Source organism: Pelodiscus sinensis, chromosome 6, assembly GCF_052426305.1.
Source record: "Pelodiscus sinensis isolate ZL-2025 chromosome 6, ASM5242630v1, whole genome shotgun sequence".
Lineage (NCBI taxonomy): Eukaryota > Metazoa > Chordata > Testudines > Trionychidae > Pelodiscus > Pelodiscus sinensis.
The window spans coordinates 4,330,562-4,348,995 of NC_143057.1; the positions used below are offsets into that span (position 1 = coordinate 4,330,562).

The 18,434-nt window shown below is 44.6% G+C and overlaps 1 protein-coding gene across 2 annotated transcripts in view; it reads left to right on the plus strand.

Moving 5' to 3' along the window:
* The window catches only part of DNAH6 (dynein axonemal heavy chain 6), a 149,056-nt gene that overhangs the window by 35,301 nt on the left and 95,321 nt on the right, over positions 1–18,434 (plus strand). For both annotated transcript variants that reach the window (XM_075931311.2, XM_075931312.2), the window contains 10 exons: positions 1,633–1,813; positions 4,755–4,851; positions 5,394–5,592; positions 5,909–6,073; positions 7,155–7,265; positions 10,652–10,777; positions 10,887–11,042; positions 12,412–12,573; positions 14,630–14,767; positions 17,625–17,792. In XM_075931311.2, coding sequence (XP_075787426.2) covers positions 1,633–1,813; positions 4,755–4,851; positions 5,394–5,592; positions 5,909–6,073; positions 7,155–7,265; positions 10,652–10,777; positions 10,887–11,042; positions 12,412–12,573; positions 14,630–14,767; positions 17,625–17,792 — 1,503 coding nt within the window. The remainder of the gene's footprint in view (positions 1–1,632; positions 1,814–4,754; positions 4,852–5,393; positions 5,593–5,908; positions 6,074–7,154; positions 7,266–10,651; positions 10,778–10,886; positions 11,043–12,411; positions 12,574–14,629; positions 14,768–17,624; positions 17,793–18,434) is intronic.

The window sequence follows — 18,434 nt, forward strand, 5'->3', positions numbered from 1 at the left end:
GGTTTTACCCATGAAAGCTTATTCCCTAATAAATCTGTTAGTCTCTATGGGTATGTCTATACTATGGGACAAAGTCGAATTAAGAGATGCAACGTCAGCTACGTTAATTGTGTAACTGAAGTTGAAGTAGCGTAACTCAGCATTGGGTGCTGTCTACACTGCAGGAAGTTGAAGGAATGATTTCCCGTACTCCTCATGAAAGCAGGGTTACTGACATTGACCGAAGTGTCCCTCTAGCTTCAAATTAGACTGCCAATTCGAACCCTAGAAGATGGACTAATTGTATTAATTAGAAGTTGTAGGTGCCACAGGATGCCTCACTGTTTGAGCTTATATTTGTTTAACATTCATGCTGCCAAAGCTATCTAATTGGCAAGTGAATAGCTTTTGCAAGTTAGACGTGTTTGTTGATTGCAAGCAGAAAGATGCTAGGGTGCATAGGAAGAACATTCAGTAATGGTAGCATCAGATCTCCCCAGGTCTTGCTGTGGGTCGTGGGTGGGTCTGGCAGCCCACATGAGGCAAGGTCCAAGCATCTCGTGACGTAGGGTAGCTGGCGCCTTGTTGCTGGAGTGGAGATGACAAGGTCAGCTCTGAGTTCTCGAGACGGGGCATTTTGTGCGGGAAGGTTTGATAGCTGGGAATGATTCTGGGCCAGTTCAGCTGGGAGGTGCACAAGGTTAATGTCCTGTGCTAGAGGAAGGGTTCTGCTCTGAAAAATTGCAGATGATTAATGGAGAATCAAGGTCCAAGGCCCTGTAGCTGGTGCAAAGAGGCTATAAGGTAACAAAGTACAGAGCCTGAGGCTTATTCCTCTGTAACGTCTCACTGTTGCTGCCACCACTGCAACTCCACCAACAACAGCAACAGTGCAAACAAGGCACCAATATCTGCCAGCGTTGCGTAGACCTACTCTGAGCGGGGTTGGGGCACCTGGTACTGAAAGTGCTGCGTACTCTCGCGCCTCTGAGGCTGCTCCCTTCAGTGGAGCTGCCAGAGAAGTAGGCATAGTAGGAAGTTTGGAGCAAAAAAGGCTTGTGTCGGTTCCTCCTCAGCGCCTGACGTTCTGGTGCAGCTGGAGTACCTGATTGACCTGCACTCTCCAGCACCGCCTTGTCAGCCTTCCCATGATGCAAAGGAGGGAGGAAGCAGGCCTGCCGTTAACTCTTTGTTTGCCAGAGGCCAAATACTGGCAGATGGCATAAAATGAAGGCTCTTCTCGAGCAGCATAGATTTTAGCCTTTATTTTCCTTAAAAGAAAAAAATCACTGCGTGTTCTCTTATACCAAAGCAGCTTGGCATGTTCTCAAATGGCGTTTACTTGGTGTGTGTGTGTTGGAAATATACATTCTTCATAACTGCATATAGAAAATGATCTTGAGCGATCTTTTTGGAGGGGCAAAGTGCATGCTGTCTCATCAAGTGTCTGGTGGTTGAGCCAAAGGGCTCAGATTGTGTCATGAATACTGAAGTTTTGCTGTCTAAGGGAGGGAGAAATGAAATACTATAGCAGATTCATGTTTAATGTTAGTAGATTTTCTTCTGCTTCATAATTTGAAAATTCAGACTGTATTTCAAAAGTTCTCCTTCGTACAGTAGGGTCTGATTGCTCAAGTTTTCCTTTTTTTCTAGGAAGAGTGGTTGACGTGTCAGAGAAACTGGCTTTACTTAGAAAGTATTTTTAGTGCTCCTGATATACAGAGGCAGCTACCTGGAGAGGCAAAGATGTTCTTACAGGTGGATAAGTCCTGGAAGGAAATAATGAGAAAAGTCAATCGTCTGCCAAATGCTCTTCGTGCTGCTACTCAGCCTGGTATAAAATAACAGTATATTATCTCAATCCATGTACAAGTCATTGTATAAGAAGGTAATCCTCATTCAGCACAGCCTAGCCTGACAACGATGTTGGTTAGCAGGATGAAAAACACCTGTACTGCTCCACACCAAGACCACTCCACCTGCAGCACAGAGGAATTAAACAGTTGTGTTCTGTTTACTGTGTACTGCATTTAATTGCAATATGTTGTCAATCAACTTTTTGTAATCTAATTCCAAACTTGCTGTCTTTATGCAGTCTCTCTCTTCATGGTTTCACTCTGCTTTCTCTTCCCACTCAGTGGCTGTGTCTAGACTGGCAAGTTTTTCCGCAAAATCATCTGCTTTTGCAGAAAAACTTGCCAACTGTCTACACTGGCGGCTTGAATTTCCGCAAAAGCACTGACGATTTCATGTAAGATTGTCAGTGCTATTGCGGAAATACTATGCTGCTCCTGTTCGGGCAAAAGTCTTTTGCCGAAAAACTTTTGCACAAAAGGGCAAGTGTAGACAGCAGAGATTTGTTTTCCTCAAAAAAGCCCCGATCGCGAAAATGGCGATCCTGCCAATCTAGCATTTCCGGAAAATCATGTCAGTGTAGACGTAGCCAGCGTGTATCGTCTCCATTTTACTTTCTCTCCTTGCAACTCTTTTTCTTTCACTGTGCTACGTTCTCCACCTATTCCCCTATATTTTGTGGTTTTCCATCTCACTGTCATCAAGTGGTCTTTCCATCTCCTAGCCACCTTCTGTGGGTCTGAAGAAAGTCCTGCACACAGCACCTTGCCTCACTTTCCACTTTCAGGGTGTGTCTACACTAGGAAATTATTTCGAAATAATTAAATACTAAGTAATAACTCCTGAAATAGCAAAACCAAAATAGCGTGTCCCCACTATGAGGGAGCCTTGAAATTAGTCCATTATTTTGAACACACCTCAACTTAGAGCCTCGGGAAGTGCTGGGGAGTAATTACTTTGAATGACTCTGGGGAGTTATTTTGAAATAGCGACACCGGGGTGTCCACACACCCGCTATTTCAAAATCACTATTTTGGAATAAGCGTTATTCCCTGAGGAAAGCAGGAGTACTGATTTTAAATAACCAGTCCATTATTTCAAACAACAGGCTTAGTAGTGTGGATGCACCGCTTATTATTTTGAAATAAGGGGGATTATTTTGAAACAACTCCCTAGTGTAGACCAGGGCTTAGGGAGCTCCTTAAATAAACTACATACGGGCTTTTTTGTCCAGTAGGGCCCCTGCATCCGAGTCTAGTTTATTGATATAAAGCAGAAAGCAAAAATCAGTCCTGGGCCTTCTGTCCTCCCCCATATCTGTTCTCTGCCTTGGCAGGCCATTTTCAATCTTACCTGGCTGGAGTCTGTTCTTACACTTGCAGAGTTTCTCTCTATCCAAAATTAATCTCTTTGGGGTCTGGTGTTTCTACAAAACAGTTCAAAATACAATTGCCTCAACTACATGCATTAAACCTCAATCAGGGTCCTCCCAGGCCTTTCTTGCATGTAGGCTTAGACATGATCAGTCCTAGACAATTGAGTTGGCTTAACAACATTGCTTAGGGGTGTGTGAACCCCACACTCTAAGTAAGCAGTGTAGTAAAGCTGAGCTGATGCCCACCCGGTATATATAGTGCTGTCTTCTGGTGGCCTGGCTACCGCATCTCGGGGAGGTAGATTGCCTGCTCCCATCCACATAGGTTGTGTCTACACTGAAGAATTACAACAGTCCTTCTGTGCCACTGTAGCACTGTAAATGTAGACATGCTGGGAGTCCTAGGTCTTTCTGTTAGAGCCCAATGACTCCCTGCTGCAGCCTTTGATCTCCTTAGCATCCTCCACCCAGCTTCCTGTTGCTCTTTGTAGGGGAACAGGTGATCCTTGTTAAGCCAACCTGTGACTCTCATCTTTTCATCTCTCCCCTGCTTCACTATCTCTTCCTTCAGGGCTTGGTCCTGCAAATGCACTGGAAATGAATTGCCTTGCGGGTGAAATCATTACCATCCTCTTTAAGTGCTATTGAAAACTCACTTGGAACCGGTGTCCCCATGACTTCAAAAGGTGCAGGGCAATGGAAAATCAGCCCGACGGTTTTCCATGTTGAGCATTGAGTGGCGCTGGACATGGGCTCTGTCATTTGGATCAAAATTGCATTTGCAGCAGTCCAAACATTCATCTTTCTACTGGTCCATTCTTGCAGAATCCGCTTTTGCCAGTAGCACGTTAACCCCGGTTTCTAGGTTTTTAGACTTTAGTTGTTGGAATCGCTTCCTGTCCATTGACGTTCTTCATAGTCTCCAGACTGTATCCCACACTGTATTTTAAGGGATACTTGCTGGATTTCCTCAAGTATTTTGCTGCACAAGGCATGCAAGGGCACAAGCAGGGGTTGTCTTACTTACCACTGAGTACTGCTCTCTCCTGGCTTTTTTTAGGCTGGCTCAGAGGGATGGAGGAAAGGCTTGCTGGAGCCAGAAAACGGCACTTATCCCTGTGCCTGGGTAGCTCCCAGACACTGTAGCCCAGAGGCTGGAGTAGCAGCCAAAGAGCTGCAGGAGGGCTGTGTGGTACCCTCTGTTCTGAAGGATGAGTTCTTATATCTCCAAGCCAGGGGCAGGATTCCTTGTTTTTTCAGGCTGCATATGAGGGATAGGAATTGTTCCCATGTAGCCTTAAATTAAAATGACTTCAGCGGATGAGGCAGTAATTGAATATGTGCCCTGTTCTCCAAGGAGAATTCTTTGCAAGCCCTAAAATGTACACTGCTGTTATTAGCGTGTAACAGTATTTAGCTTTTATCTGGCAAATGGGTTTCAGCCATCACTTGTAAACAGTGGAGTTTTTCTTTGTGTTTTTAATCACAACATTTCTCTTTTGCTTTTTATTCTCACTACACTGTTTTCTCTATTTTCTCTTAATAGGCCTCTTAGAGACCTTTCAGAATAACAATGGGCTGCTTGATCAAATTCAGAAGTGCCTAGAGGCTTATTTGGAGTCCAAGCGAGTTATCTTTCCCAGGTGAGGAAAACTCATTGCAGACAATCAGTGCAAGAATAAAAGGCATATATTTGATTTAACATTATACTGTGTGCCACAGGTTGAACCTCTCTAATCCAGCACTCTCTGGTCTGGCAACACCCATAGTCCAGCATGATTTTAGTTAGAAGGATGTCCACCTATCATGGGTATGGCCAACTTGCCCGTGGTCCCATAAAGTTCATTTACAGCCACCAGTCCTGGCTGTCAGTGTTCTGTGCTGTGATTTACCTCAAATTTACCCCTAGAAGTCTTTTAACAGCCCAGTAAACAGGGGAAGTGTTGGTAACGCTGTTAGACAATATTGAGTTCCCTTGATTCAGCAAATTCTCTGGTTTGGCACTAGTCAGGTCTCGAGGTTAACCTGCACTAGTACAAAAGGCAAGAAACTTGAATTATGATATAAAATAATTTGAAAGTGTGCTATTTTTAGCTAACATGAGAATGCTTGTTTGTTTGTTTGTTTGTTTGTTTGTTTTAATGTAAAATATTTTGTGTCCAAAGTTCTTTTGTTTATCAAACAGGTTTTACTTTTTATCAAATGATGAACTCCTGGAAATCTTGGCTCAGACTCGCAACCCTCAAGCTGTTCAGCCTCATTTAAGAAAATGCTTTGATTCCATTTCTAAACTAGAATTTGCCATGATGACTCCATCTGAGGGAGAACAAGAAAAAGTTTTTACTAATGATATTTTAGCAATGTTGTCACCTGAGGGAGAGAGGGTGAGTAAATATTTTATTATTCTTTTAATCTGTTTCCAGTACATTTGTTTTCCATATACACAGTATGTGAAAGGAAAAAGTTATAAATACAACTGTTAATATGAATAAAATACAGACTAGACCAGACCCATAACTATTATTCTAGGTTTATAAAGCTAGCACTCCATAGAGTTCAGTGGAGATACACTGGCATCAAAATGGACTAATACACTGGTGAATCTCACTTGGTATTTTTTTGCTGGGCATTAATGCTTCCAGGTATGAAGGTATAAATTCAGAGGAGATATTACATGGCTAACACAGCTATTGATTTTAGGTTAGCTTAGGGAAAGGACTCAAGGCCAGAGGGAATGTAGAAGATTGGCTTAGTAAAGTAGAAGAAGCCATGTTCAGTTCTCTGAGACGCCTATCTAAAGCTGCCATTGCTGATTATCAAACCAGAGTGAGACTGGAATGGGTTGTTGCTGGACACCCATCTCAGGTAAGCCACACTGATTCTGGAGTGTGTTTTTTTTTAACCTTCTGTGATGCAATACACCCCATGATCACACCCTGCACAGTGTTGCAGTGTTTGTATGAGGTGGGCCTTGTGAGGAATCATATGAAAACTCATAACTTGCTGATCAATAATAGCATTGCAAATGTGGATAGCAGCTTTCTGTGTAAAGTTATATGTTTCTCCTGTATTATATTAAAATCCACATTGAAACTCACCTAACACCAACCTGGTCAAACACACCTGTCTTAATTTGCATTTAAGCAGCAAATGGAGTCATCAAGGAGAAAGGGGAAGGGAGAAAAAAAAAAAGAAAGCTCACTCAGGTGAAAAAGCCTAGCAGGGAACATCCTTCCTCCAGCAGATGGCCTGTCTCTTGGTTCTCAGCTGGAAATGCTTTTCAGAGAGGAGCTATAAACTATAAAAAGGAGGGGCAAACACTGTCAGAACATCACTTTCTCTCTCACTGAGCACTCGCTCACTGCACCTGAGGGGGGAAAAAAGGAAACTGCCCGTGGGACTCTAATCCAGTGTGTTTAACTTAAAGTATCTGAACAAGTCTAAGGCAAGAAGTTGTTGTATAGTAAAGGAATAATGGACTTGCTATCTTTGGACTGTCCTACGGAAAATCCAGGCCTGGGAGCATGTTTGGGTCTAACTGCGGTATAATCAAGTCTGGTAAAAGCCCGAGTGTAACCCTAGTTACATACAGATTTCGGGGTGTGGTTTGCATGCTGGAGGGTTGTTTGTGAGTTCTCCAGAAAAGAACTACTTTCAGCAAGGCACTGTAAGGCACCCAAGGTTGCAGGCCAGGGGTAACATGGCTCTTCATTGATCTGGATAGCAGACGGTATGTCACACCTACCCACTTACTATGGCCCCGATCCTGCAAACATCTAAACATCCACTTAGCTTTAAGCCTGTGAGTTGTCTAATTTCAGCCCATGCCGCTTCCAGAATCATGGCCTTGTTTATTTGTGTGACCCCATCATTGTTGTACCTGTGTTCCTACTCTGCCTAATTTTCTAAGATGCCTCCTCAGTATTCTTATGTTTCCTTTATACAGGTTGTGCTGACAATTTCTCAGCTCATGTGGTGCCGGGATCTGACTCAGTGCTTAGAAGGAGATCACGATCACTTACAAGCATTAACTGACTTTGAGAAAATAAATTTTGATGTGAGTCTTTATGCACCAGGGTGGGAGGGGATTGGAGGGCAATGTGTTGTTGGGCCAGGCTTGAAAATGAGTTTTGAATTAATTTTTCAAAAGAAAGTCAAGTCCTGCCAAGTGGCCAAGTCTGTGTATCCAGTAGTGAGAAGGTGACAGGCATGTGTCTGAGCCATCTCAGGGCTTACTCCACCCGGGGAATAGCAATCTTAAAGGCCGCTTCAGCTGAAATCTGTAGGGCTCGCTGCATGGAATTTTGTTCGTATCTTCACAAGCCACTGTGTACTTGACATGACATCGGGGAGATGCTGGTTTTAAAAATGCAGTGCCTCTCTCTCAGGGAATTCTGTGCTAACTAGCTTCCTGCAGTAGGGCTTTACAGACGCAAGATCATGAAGGAGAATCTTGCAAACAGTAACTTGTTTCCTGCCCATCATGCCTGCAGCCAGCCTCACTAACCCTTCATCCTTAACACTGCTTTTGGGTCTGTCTCCAAACAAGGATTCTGGAGGCAGAAGAATTGAGGGATGGTTGAAGAGGATGGGTGTTGATACCCTGCTGCTAGGGAATGATGGGTTGGAGGGAAATGTGAGTGCCCATCTCTGCCAAACGCTGATCAAAAATGGTTGTTTAGTTGTGTGAGTAGGTGTGTGAGACTGCCTCTTAGTATGAGTCTGGGGCGCTATGCATAGGGTCTTTTGTGGGAGGGGTCAGCCAAAGGCGGTAGAGGTTTCAGTGTGTAGTGGCCAAATAGTGGCAATACTTTCAAATTGGTGTTTGATAATATTTGACTCCCCGATGGAGCTGATATTTGGCAAGTATGGTAGTCAGCTTCCACAGCACCGGTCTGTTTGATTTTCTGTTATTTCTTACATGATTTTAAAAACCATGTGAAAGCTATCAAAATGGAAAAAAATGCATGCAAGCTTTATTTTCATTGTAAAACAGCTGTATTCTAAATAACCCACAAAATCTCTAAAATGTACAATTTTATTTCTTAGGGAGTGTCTACACTGGACTGTTATTTTGAGAGAACCTATTTTGAAATAACAATGCGAGTGTCTACACAGCCAGGGTATGTCTACACAGTTAGTTCGAACTAACGGACGTTAGTTCGAACTAACTTTAATAGGTGCTACACTAGCGCTCCGCTAGTTCGAATTTGAATCGAACTAGCGGAGCGCTTAGTTCGAACTAGGTAAACCTCATTTTACGAGGACTAACGCCTAGTTCGAACTAGCTAGTTCGAACTAAGGGCTGTGTAGCCCTTTAGTTCGAACTAGTGGGAGGCTAGCCCTCCCCAGGTTTCCCTGGTGGCCACTCTGGCCAACACCAGGGAAACTCTATGCCCCCCTCCCGGCCCCGGACCCCTTAAAGGGGCACGGGCTGGCTACGGTGCCCGTGCCAGGTGCAAGCCTGCCAGCACCCAGCTAGCAGACCCTGCACCTGGCACGGCACAGAGCCACCCACCCGATGCCCCCCAGCCCACCCCCTCTTGCCGGGACCAGGCTGGCGGCTCCCGGGAGCTTGCCCTGGACCGCAAGAGGCGGGCACCTTCCTGGGCTAGTGCGGACATCGTGGACCTCGTCCACGATCTCCGCACTAGGCACAGGAAAGTGGCCGTCTAGGGCAGGAGAGCTGCCAGCCTGGCCACCCAGGACCAGGTGTGCATGAAAATCAAGGGGGTCCACTGAGACCCCCGACACTGAGCCCTGAGCTTACAATGGCCGTCCTGGGTCAGACCAAAGGTCCATCTAGCCCAGTAGCCTGTCTGCCAACAGCGGCCAACCCTAGGGAACCTGGAGGGGATGGACCGAAGACAATGACCAAGCCATTTGTCTCGTGCCATCCCTCTCCAGCCTTCCACAAACTTTGGGCAGGGACACCACTCCTACCCTCTGGCTAATAGGACTCCATGGACCCAACCTCCATGACTTGATCTCACTTCCCTTTAAACTCTGTTCTAGTTGTAGCCTTCACAGCCTCCTGCAGCAAGGAGTTCCACAGGTTAACTATTTGCTTTGTCAAGAACAACAACTTTCTCTTACTAGTTTGAAGCCTGCTACCCATTCCTTTCCTTTGGTGTCCTCTAGTCCTTCTTTATGGGAACTCAGGAAGAACTTTTCTGAATGCACCCTCTCCACCCAACCCCTGCTTTTAGAGACCTCTATCCTGTCCCCCCCTCCGTCTCCTCTTTTCTAAGCTGAACAGTCCCAGTCTCTGTAGCCTTTCTTCATCTGGGACCTGTTCCCAACCCCTGATCATGTTAGTTGCCCTCCCCTCTCCCAGCCTTTCTCTTCCCCTCTCCCACCTCCTTTTCCCAGTCTCCCCCAGTTTTGTTCAATAAAGACAGAGTCAATGTTGGAAGAAACGTTATCTTTATTTTGTACATCAATAAGAAGGGGGGCTAGGGAAGGGTAAGTGGAAGGAGGTGAGGGAGGAATGGGGTACGAGCCCCCGATGGGGAGGACTGGGCTGGCTCTGCGGGCTTCTGGGGGTGGAAGCTCTCCTGCAGCCCCCCAATTACTCCCTCTCCCCAGATGGCAGCCTGCGGCTAGTGCAGCCGGGCTGATGGCCGAGTGGTGTGATGTGCCCAGTGTGGGCACTCAGGGCACTCCAAGCCAGAACTTCTTTGCAAGCGGGGCACCCCTTAGAACTGTGTGTCCGGGGTGGGGGTCGGGACCCTTTAAGCGCAGCCCTCGGCTAGCCTGAGACAGCATCTCCATGCTCTAAGTCCTCCTTTTATGCCCTGCCGGCACTGCTTCCGGCCATCCTTAAGCCCTGTTCAGAGTCCACTCAATGTGGACTTACTAGTTTGAACTAGCAAAACGCTAGTTCGAACTAGTTTTTAGTTCTAGATGCGTTAGTTCGAACTAGCTTAGTTCGAATTAACTAATTCGAACTAAGTTAGTTCGAACTAGCGCTGTAGTGTAGACGTACCCCCATTCCGTTATTTCAAAATAATTTAAAAATAACGGATGGCTTATTCCGAAATCTGTAAACCTCATTCTATGAGGAATAATGCCTATTCCAAAATAGATATTTCGAAATAAGGCGGGTGTAGATACTCCACTTCTGCTATTGCCTCCTGGGGCTCTAAATCGAGATAGCACGTCTACATTAGGGAAGCCTGCCTCGGACTAATGTTGAGGCTTCCTTGCAGTGTAGACGTGCTATTTCGAAATAAACTATTTCGGAATAACTATTCCGGAATAGCTTATTTAAAAATAAGTATGCAGTGTAGACATACCCTTAAACGTTCACTTCTTAGCTAAAGACATATCCTGGAGCTGTGCTAGTTGGTACCTGCTGAAGACCTGACTGCTTATCGTCAAAGTTCTGATATTTTCAGTGTCGTGAGAAAACCTTTTCACACTTTTAAAATTTATTTATAGAGATTAAATGCACTGGCTGGATTAGTCCGTGGTGTCCTTCCGAAATTGCACAGAAATATTATAACAGCGCTGATAACTATTGATGTGCATGCAAGAGATATTGTTAGTGAACTTGTGGCAGAAAAGGTAAAGTAGCTGTCTTTTCCCCCCAAAATAACATTTTGTACAAAAATATCCACGTTAACTGCTTGGAAAAAAAACTCATTCAAACATACACTGTGTGTTCTCTCTGTAGGTGGACTCTGCAGACAATTTTGATTGGCAGAGACAACTACGTTATTATTGGGATCTTGATCTGGATAATTGTGTTGCCAGGATGGCTTTATCTCAGTATACTTATGGTTACGAATACCTGGGAGCATGTCCAAGATTAGTGATAACTCCGCTGACTGTATGTATTTACTTATGCTCCTGATCATTATTTATAGAGGGTTTTGTTGCATTAGAAGTATTGGTAGTGAATAACTTGTATCATAGAATCATAGAATAATAGGACTGGAAGGGACCTCGAGAGGTCATCGAGTCCAGCCCCCTGCCCTCAAGGCAGGACCAAGCTCCGTCTACACCATCCCTGACAGATGTCTATCTAACCTGTTCTTAAATATCTCCAGAGAGGGAGATTCCACCACCTCCCTTGGCAATTTATTCCAATATTTGACCACTCTGACAGTTAGGAATTTTTTCCTAATGTCCAATCTAAACCTCCCCTGCTGCACTTTAAGCCCATTACTCCTTGTCCTGTCCTCAGAAACCAAGAGGAACAAATTTCCTCCTTCCTCCTTGTGACACCCTTTTAGATATTTGAAAACCGCTATCATGTCCCCCCTTAATCTTCGTTTTTCCAAACTAAACAAGCCCAGTTCATGAAGCCTGGCTTCATAGGTCATGTTCTCTAGACCTTTAATCATTCTTGTTGCTCTTCTCTGTACCCTTTCCAATTTCTCCACATCTTTCTTGAAATGTGGCACCCAGAACTGGACACAGTACTCCAGCTGAGGCCTAACTAGTGTAATGGGTATTTAGAAATCTTTTAGTATCAGGTTGACTTGTAGCACTGTACAAAGCAAGGGTTTATGTGCCTTCATTACATTATCTTTTTTGTAGCAAAATAAAACTAAAGTGCACTGGACGATAACAGCCTGTTGCTATTTTTTAACTTAACTTTGGAGAAAGGACTCAAGATGTCCATATATACCTCTGCAAAGATGTCTAGATTCTAGAACATAAGAACAGCCTCACTCGGTCAGACGAAAGGTCCATCTAGCCCAGTCTTCCGACAGTGCCCAACGCCAGATCCCCAGAGGGAGAGAACAGCTAATATTGAGCACATCTGGGCATTTTCTATTACAGTGAAAAAGAACATTTAGGAATATTTGTGGACAGGCTTTGAACTGAGTTTTTTATTGCAATGAACCATCCAAATTGGCCCGTTGGAAAATCAGACGCATGTGCAGTATGGACTTCAGAATATAGCCCACTCTATGTGACTATGCCAGTCTGGGCTTTTTAATGGTGGATTTTGGACAATTTTTGCTGAGTTAAATCTATTGGGGCAAATCTTCAGCTGGTGTCATCTGCGTGGGTAGCTCCAAATAGGGGTCGGCGCCGTACTGTTTGGTGCCACCTTATCCACAGCATGTTTGTAAATCTGCCAGCAGGCCTGTGAAGGGTTTAAAACAAGTGAGAAAACGTGAAAAGTAGCAGAAGCTGTGGCAAATACCTTCTCATCCATATGTAACAGTTCTGTATGAATCTCACAGGATCGGTGCTACCTTTGCCTCATGGGAGCTTTGCAGCTGGACCTCGGTGGAGCCCCTGCTGGACCTGCTGGAACTGGTAAAACGGAGACTACTAAAGATCTTGCCAAAGCACTTGCCATCCAGTGTGTTGTGTTTAACTGCTCCGACGGCTTGGATTACAAGGTATGAGAAGCCAGTCTATTAGTATGGGCAATCTTGCAGCCGTCAGGGGAGTTACACAGACAAAATCAATGTTCCATTTGTCCCTGTGAAGTTGCATGTCTCCTGTCCCGTAGGAATTGAATGGCAGAGCTGAGAATAGAAACCAGGCCTCTTGAGTTGGTAGTTGTGTGCCTGGAGCACAAAGCCAGGCTTGCTTTTGTTTGGCCATACTACTGTATGACTACGATCACAGTCTCCACCCTGTGTAGAATCTCCCCATAGAAACTGCGCTGGACATTTTGTCCCACCACCACGCTGGCACCATGAGAAGGGGGAGGGCAATGAAAAGAAAAAAAAAATTGGCCAGCACATTAAAATGAACAAAAAAATCTTAATAAGCATAAGGAAAGAATGAGGAAGGCAGAGACGTTTTTAAGACGCTGCGCTATATAGATAGGTAGATTCCCCTTCTCTGACAGGAAGAAAGACATCATTGGCAAGTTTTTTGGATGTTTAAAAAGGCAGGTTATTGAAAGATGTGTCCATAATAACAAGTTTCCTTTCTCTTTTGAAATGTATTTCCAACCCTTATCTCGGGCTAATTTCTCTCTGTTGCTTCACTGCACTCCGTTTGTTAGAGCTGGTGGTATCAAACGGCCCCCACCCTGGTCCTGACAAAATCCTGTTCTAACATGGCCACTGTGAATGGTTCTCCAAGGTCTCTCTCACTAGCTGGTGCTTGCCATAGAGGAATGGTCTCGGTTGCATCCCTTCCCTGCCCATTTGCCTTATCTCACACCCACTATCTCCCTTCACCTGGCTCCTGTGCTGGGCTGGGTTAACTAACATTACCTCCCTTTGGAATTCCTTTGTGCTGGGGAAACATTCGGCAGTGGCCAGCTCACGTCCCCTTGTGCCCACTGAGCAGCGTAAAGGGATGGAAATGGGACTGCAAATCTGGGCACTTTTTCCTGAGCATTTTGTAGGTCAGCATTTAACTTGTAAATTATGATTGGATTTGATTGCACTAATTTGATAAGAAAACGGTGTAGAACAGAGTCCAGGGAAGGTTTTGGATTTCGCAAATTGGGGACATCTTTATTGAGATCGTGGACTTTTTCATACTATTAATTGTATTAAGGGTATTTTTCTAAGAAAGCTTTTTAATACATAACGTGGCAATAGAATATATTTTAAAGAGTTTCTGTTTTCTTTTCCTTTGGGTAACTGAGGCTATGTCTAGACTACAGTGATTTATCGGAATTGCTTCACAATTTGCGTACCTTTTTCCAATAGTTTTTTCGGAAGAGGTTTTTCCGAAATTTGGAGAAACCTTCTCTTTCGGAAGAGCCCTTCTTCCTCATGGAATGAGGAAAACAGGGCTTCTGAAAGAGCATACCTGCTCTTCCACAAAAATAAGTGGAAGAGCAGATGCGTTCCCTGGACGTGGCAGTTTTTCCGGGATACCTCTGGTAGTGAAAAACCCCGTAGTGTAGACATAGCCTTAACTTCCCTGTCAGCTTTCTCTCTACTTTTCTTTCTACTGTGAAGGCCGTTTTTTCTCTCCTATTTTCTCTCCTACTTTCAGGATTGAGCATCTCTGTTTCAGGGCCCCGTTTCATTCACTCTCTCTCTCTCTCTCTTTGCTCCTTAATCCGTCTTTATATTTTTTTAGTTCAAAATTGGTCCACAAGATGAACCTCTCTTGAAGTGCTTTACAGCATAAAGCTGATCAGAAGCAAGTATGCATAAGATATGGCTTTCAAGTTGACTGGAATCATTCTGGGGCTTTTACTATAAATGTTCTATTGTACCCTTTGTGCATGTTCATCTTTATCACACGGTAACATGCTGGGTTTTTCCTAGGCCCCCTGCCTCATTCAGTGCTCTGGATCCAATCAGAATGAGGGAGACTGCAGTGCTGTATGGTGAACAAATAACCCAGTTTTTTCTTTCTTCAATGAAGCGACATGTCTTCTTCCATCTCCATGTCTCTCAAACGGGACTAACTCGCTTTGTAGCTTTTGAAGAACTTGAGACATGCCCACGTTAAGCCATGACGGTGCTCTGGTTTCAGATGATGGGACGGTTCTTCAGCGGTTTGGCCCAGTCGGGAGCATGGTGCTGTTTTGATGAATTTAACCGAATTGATATTGAAGTTCTGTCTGTGATTGCTCAGCAGTTGATCACTATTAGGAATGCGAAAGCTGCCAAGGTAATAGCTGCTTGTGTTCGCTATTAAAGCAGATAGTGTTTTAGCAGCATGTCATGCTTGTGAAGAGTTCCAGAACATGAACCCTTGACTTAACTAGAGTACAGGTAGAGCACGGACAGCAGCAATGCAAGCTTCTCCACAGACATGCCATGACCTCCTCTCGCGAATTTACTTGTAAAGGTCCCAGGGTAGTTGAGTCTCCATTCTACACACTCACTCAGTCCTGATCCTTCATTGTGAAATTTCCAAGCAGGGTACTAAACTGTGACAAGTATGGACTTGATCCAGCAAAGCCTTGCTATTGTGCACGCCTATACTCTTGCATGTAGTCCCAATGAAGTCAGTGGGATTACACACTGGAGAAAAGATACACAAAGTGGGAAAGGGTCAGGCTGGAGGACTACAGTAGATAGAGAGAAAGGCAGCTCTAAAAGGCAGCAACAGCCCTGGTTAATCAGGAGCAGAGGAGTTAGGGCTGCTGTAAATCAAGCAGAGCCAGCTGAGCTCACCTGAGCTGCCATGGAGCCTTTTAAAGGAAGCCCTAGAGTGAGCGAGGAAGTGGAGTGAGAGGAGACCGGAGCAGATAGGAAAGAACCAGACAGACTAAGAAAGGTAATGGCATTGCCAGAGACAGCAAAAGGGGGTGAGGAGCTCCAAACAGGGCTTTCAGTTCCCTTTTTCCTGGCAGCCTGAGAACCCAGCTAAGAGCTGCAGAGGACTTTTCACAGCCAAGGCCCACTGGCCCCAATGCCCTTTGTAGCTAAGGGACCAGAGTTCAAACCCTGCCACGGGCTAATAGCGCAGTACTGAGACAGCAAGATTAAGGACTGAGCAGGGTACTGGGACCAAGAAGTGGGGTTACCCTGCCACAAAAGACACACTGTTTGCAGAATTGGGTCTGTGATAGCACATTTTATTATGCTGAATTAAAATCACATGCTCAAATGGCAAGAGAAGTGGCCCTCCATTATCAATTTTATGTAATGCTGGGATATTAAACTTTTTAGAGTCTTCCAATTATTATTTTTCAGTAAAATTGGTTAAATATTTGTTAGTTTTTAGTGTTTATTATTGTTCAAAAGCTCTTCCTGGTATAACTCTATGGATGTTAATTCTGATCTGTAACATTTATACTATATTCACTTAATGCCAGTGGACATTAGAGACTACCAAATTAAATTCAGTTGTTTTAAAACAAATTAATGTAACGTCCCAAATTTAGAGTTAAGTACTTTTCTTTCATGCACACTTTCTTATTCACAGTATATTAACTATTCTTGCCTTCTGCCACTTAAGTTCCTCTCTAAAGAGTCTGAAAAACTGTTACTTAATTTTAATTCCATTCTTCAACATTCTGATCTGAGGGTCTTCCTGTGTGTCGTCATACCGAATGAAGGATTTTGTTATGGAGGTGAAGGGTCATTGTGGCTGCCCTCATATCTCATCCCCAGATTAGAAAGGCCTCCAAATCCCTCACCATTTCACTTTCCTACCCAGAGCTAAGGCAAAGGCTAGGTAAATGGGCTAGCCTATTGGCCTTTTCATCTAGAAAGATCACAAAGCACTGTGTTGTGCATCTCCATAAATCTTGTCCTACACAGAAAACAGCCCATGGGTTTAGCATTTCATTTTCCAGGAAGATTTAAAAAAGATCCAGCTCTGTTTCATCTCAGATCTCGTTTTAGTGGGCTTCCCCTCCCCCCCCACCATTCCCATGCAGCTTTCCTCCACACAGTGCAGATCATCAATTCCTAGGGCCAGATTCACGATGCACTGAAGACTTTCAGAAGCCCAGTTTAGCAGTAGATGGTCCTGATTCAGACGAACAATTTTCTAAAGCAACAAGCAGAGAGGCATCGTGCCCTCTGAATCTGGGAATTCCCAGTGGGGAAGAAGGGGAACCATGTCACAAAATGTTCCTGGTCTCCTAGACCTTACAGCAGAGGATGAGGAACCACACCAGACTGATCCAACCTCTTAAAAAACCTCAGAGCCTCTCTTAGCATTTTCAGCTGGTTAGGATCCATGTAGGACATTTTAGCTTTGCTGATTGTATGAAAGTTGTGTTTTGTCTTCATTTTTACTGGTTCTAATGCCTCAGTGTTGGCTCATGGATCCTACAGTGGAACCGAAGGAGAAGAGCCTTGGATTTAAGAAGTGTGCCTCTTGCTCTGCTGAATGAGTCATGTCAGAGGCTCACAGGGGGTGTCTGGCTTAGCTGGTGGATGGACTCTCCTTCACTGTGCATGATCAACAGCAATATCACCCAAGAGCTCCTCAGGAGCATCAGAGCCAGCTTCAGGCCTTTCCAGTTCAGGATTTTCTGGAGCCAAACATTCTGGCTCCACAATGCTGGGTCTGTGAAAACTGGGAAGCCCTTAGCCCCTCAGTAAATAAAGAGCAGCATGAGATTCCATTGCCCATATTCTCCTGTGATTCTGAACTGAAAACAAAACTTACAATGAAATCCTAAACAAGCAAACCCTATTCTAGACATGATGGAACCTCGGAGGTGTCTGCCTCTGTTATCAAGAGCCAACTGTTGTGCAACAGTCCCATCTCCTCATCCAAACTGCCGCAAAGCTGTCTGCTGTGATCATGAGAATTTGTTTTCATATTTATTTCTTTTGGTTTCACATTTAAAAGTATGTGTGGTACCAGTAGGTTCCATTTGTTTTTTCAAAAGCTTAGAAAGAAAAATGCATTATGCAAGTGTATTCATCCTCAGATAAAAATACAAACCGCAACCTGTAATCCGTTCTTTAAAAACAAGTCCGATTTTTAAATTAATATGTGATTTTTATTTTTGTAGGAATGTAGTATACAATATATTGACATTTCACTTTCTTTTAAACAGCTCTTTCGATTTATGTTTGAGGGACGTGAAATAAAGCTGGTTATGACCTGTGCGGCGTTCATCACAATGAATCCTGGATATGCTGGACGAACAGAGCTGCCCGACAATCTAAAAGCTCTCTTCCGACCCTTTGCAATGATGGTTCCAAATTATGCCTTGATTGCTGAGGTACGCGTAAATACATGGCTCACAGTATGCAGGATGTCAGACTGGGTTATCACAATGGTCCCTTTGGGACTTACAATTTATGACTCTATAATATGTACGATAAACATGTAGAAAATGTTTATTTGAGGCCAATGTTATTGTTTAATAGTAATGAATCATAGAACACTAGAACTGGAAGGGACCTTGAGAGGTCATCATGTCCAGTCCCCTCCCCTCATGGCAGGACCAAGCAGCATCTAGATTGGGGTGGGCAATAATTTTTTGCCAGGGGCCACTTCAGAAATTTTTGAAGTGGCCCCTGACTGCACCAGAAGGGGCAGGGCCTCAAATGGAAGGGGTGGGGCAGGATACTTCCCTGCTTACCCATCCACAGACCATGAATGGTCTGGTGGTGGAGGAGTGAGTGAAGTCTTCCCCCCCCCCCCCGAAGTTCCCCCTAGGCACCCATTCCCCTGGCAGTGGGAGGAGACTTTGCGCTCTCCTCCTTCTGCTCCCAGGCCAATCAGGGCTTGGTGACAAAGTCTCCTCCCACCCTGCCAGGAGTGCGTGGCACTTCTAAGTACCGTGCGCTTCTTGCAGGATGGGAGCAGGGTGGAGGAGACTTCGCAAACTCCCCCCAGGCCAATCAGGGCTTGGGGGCGG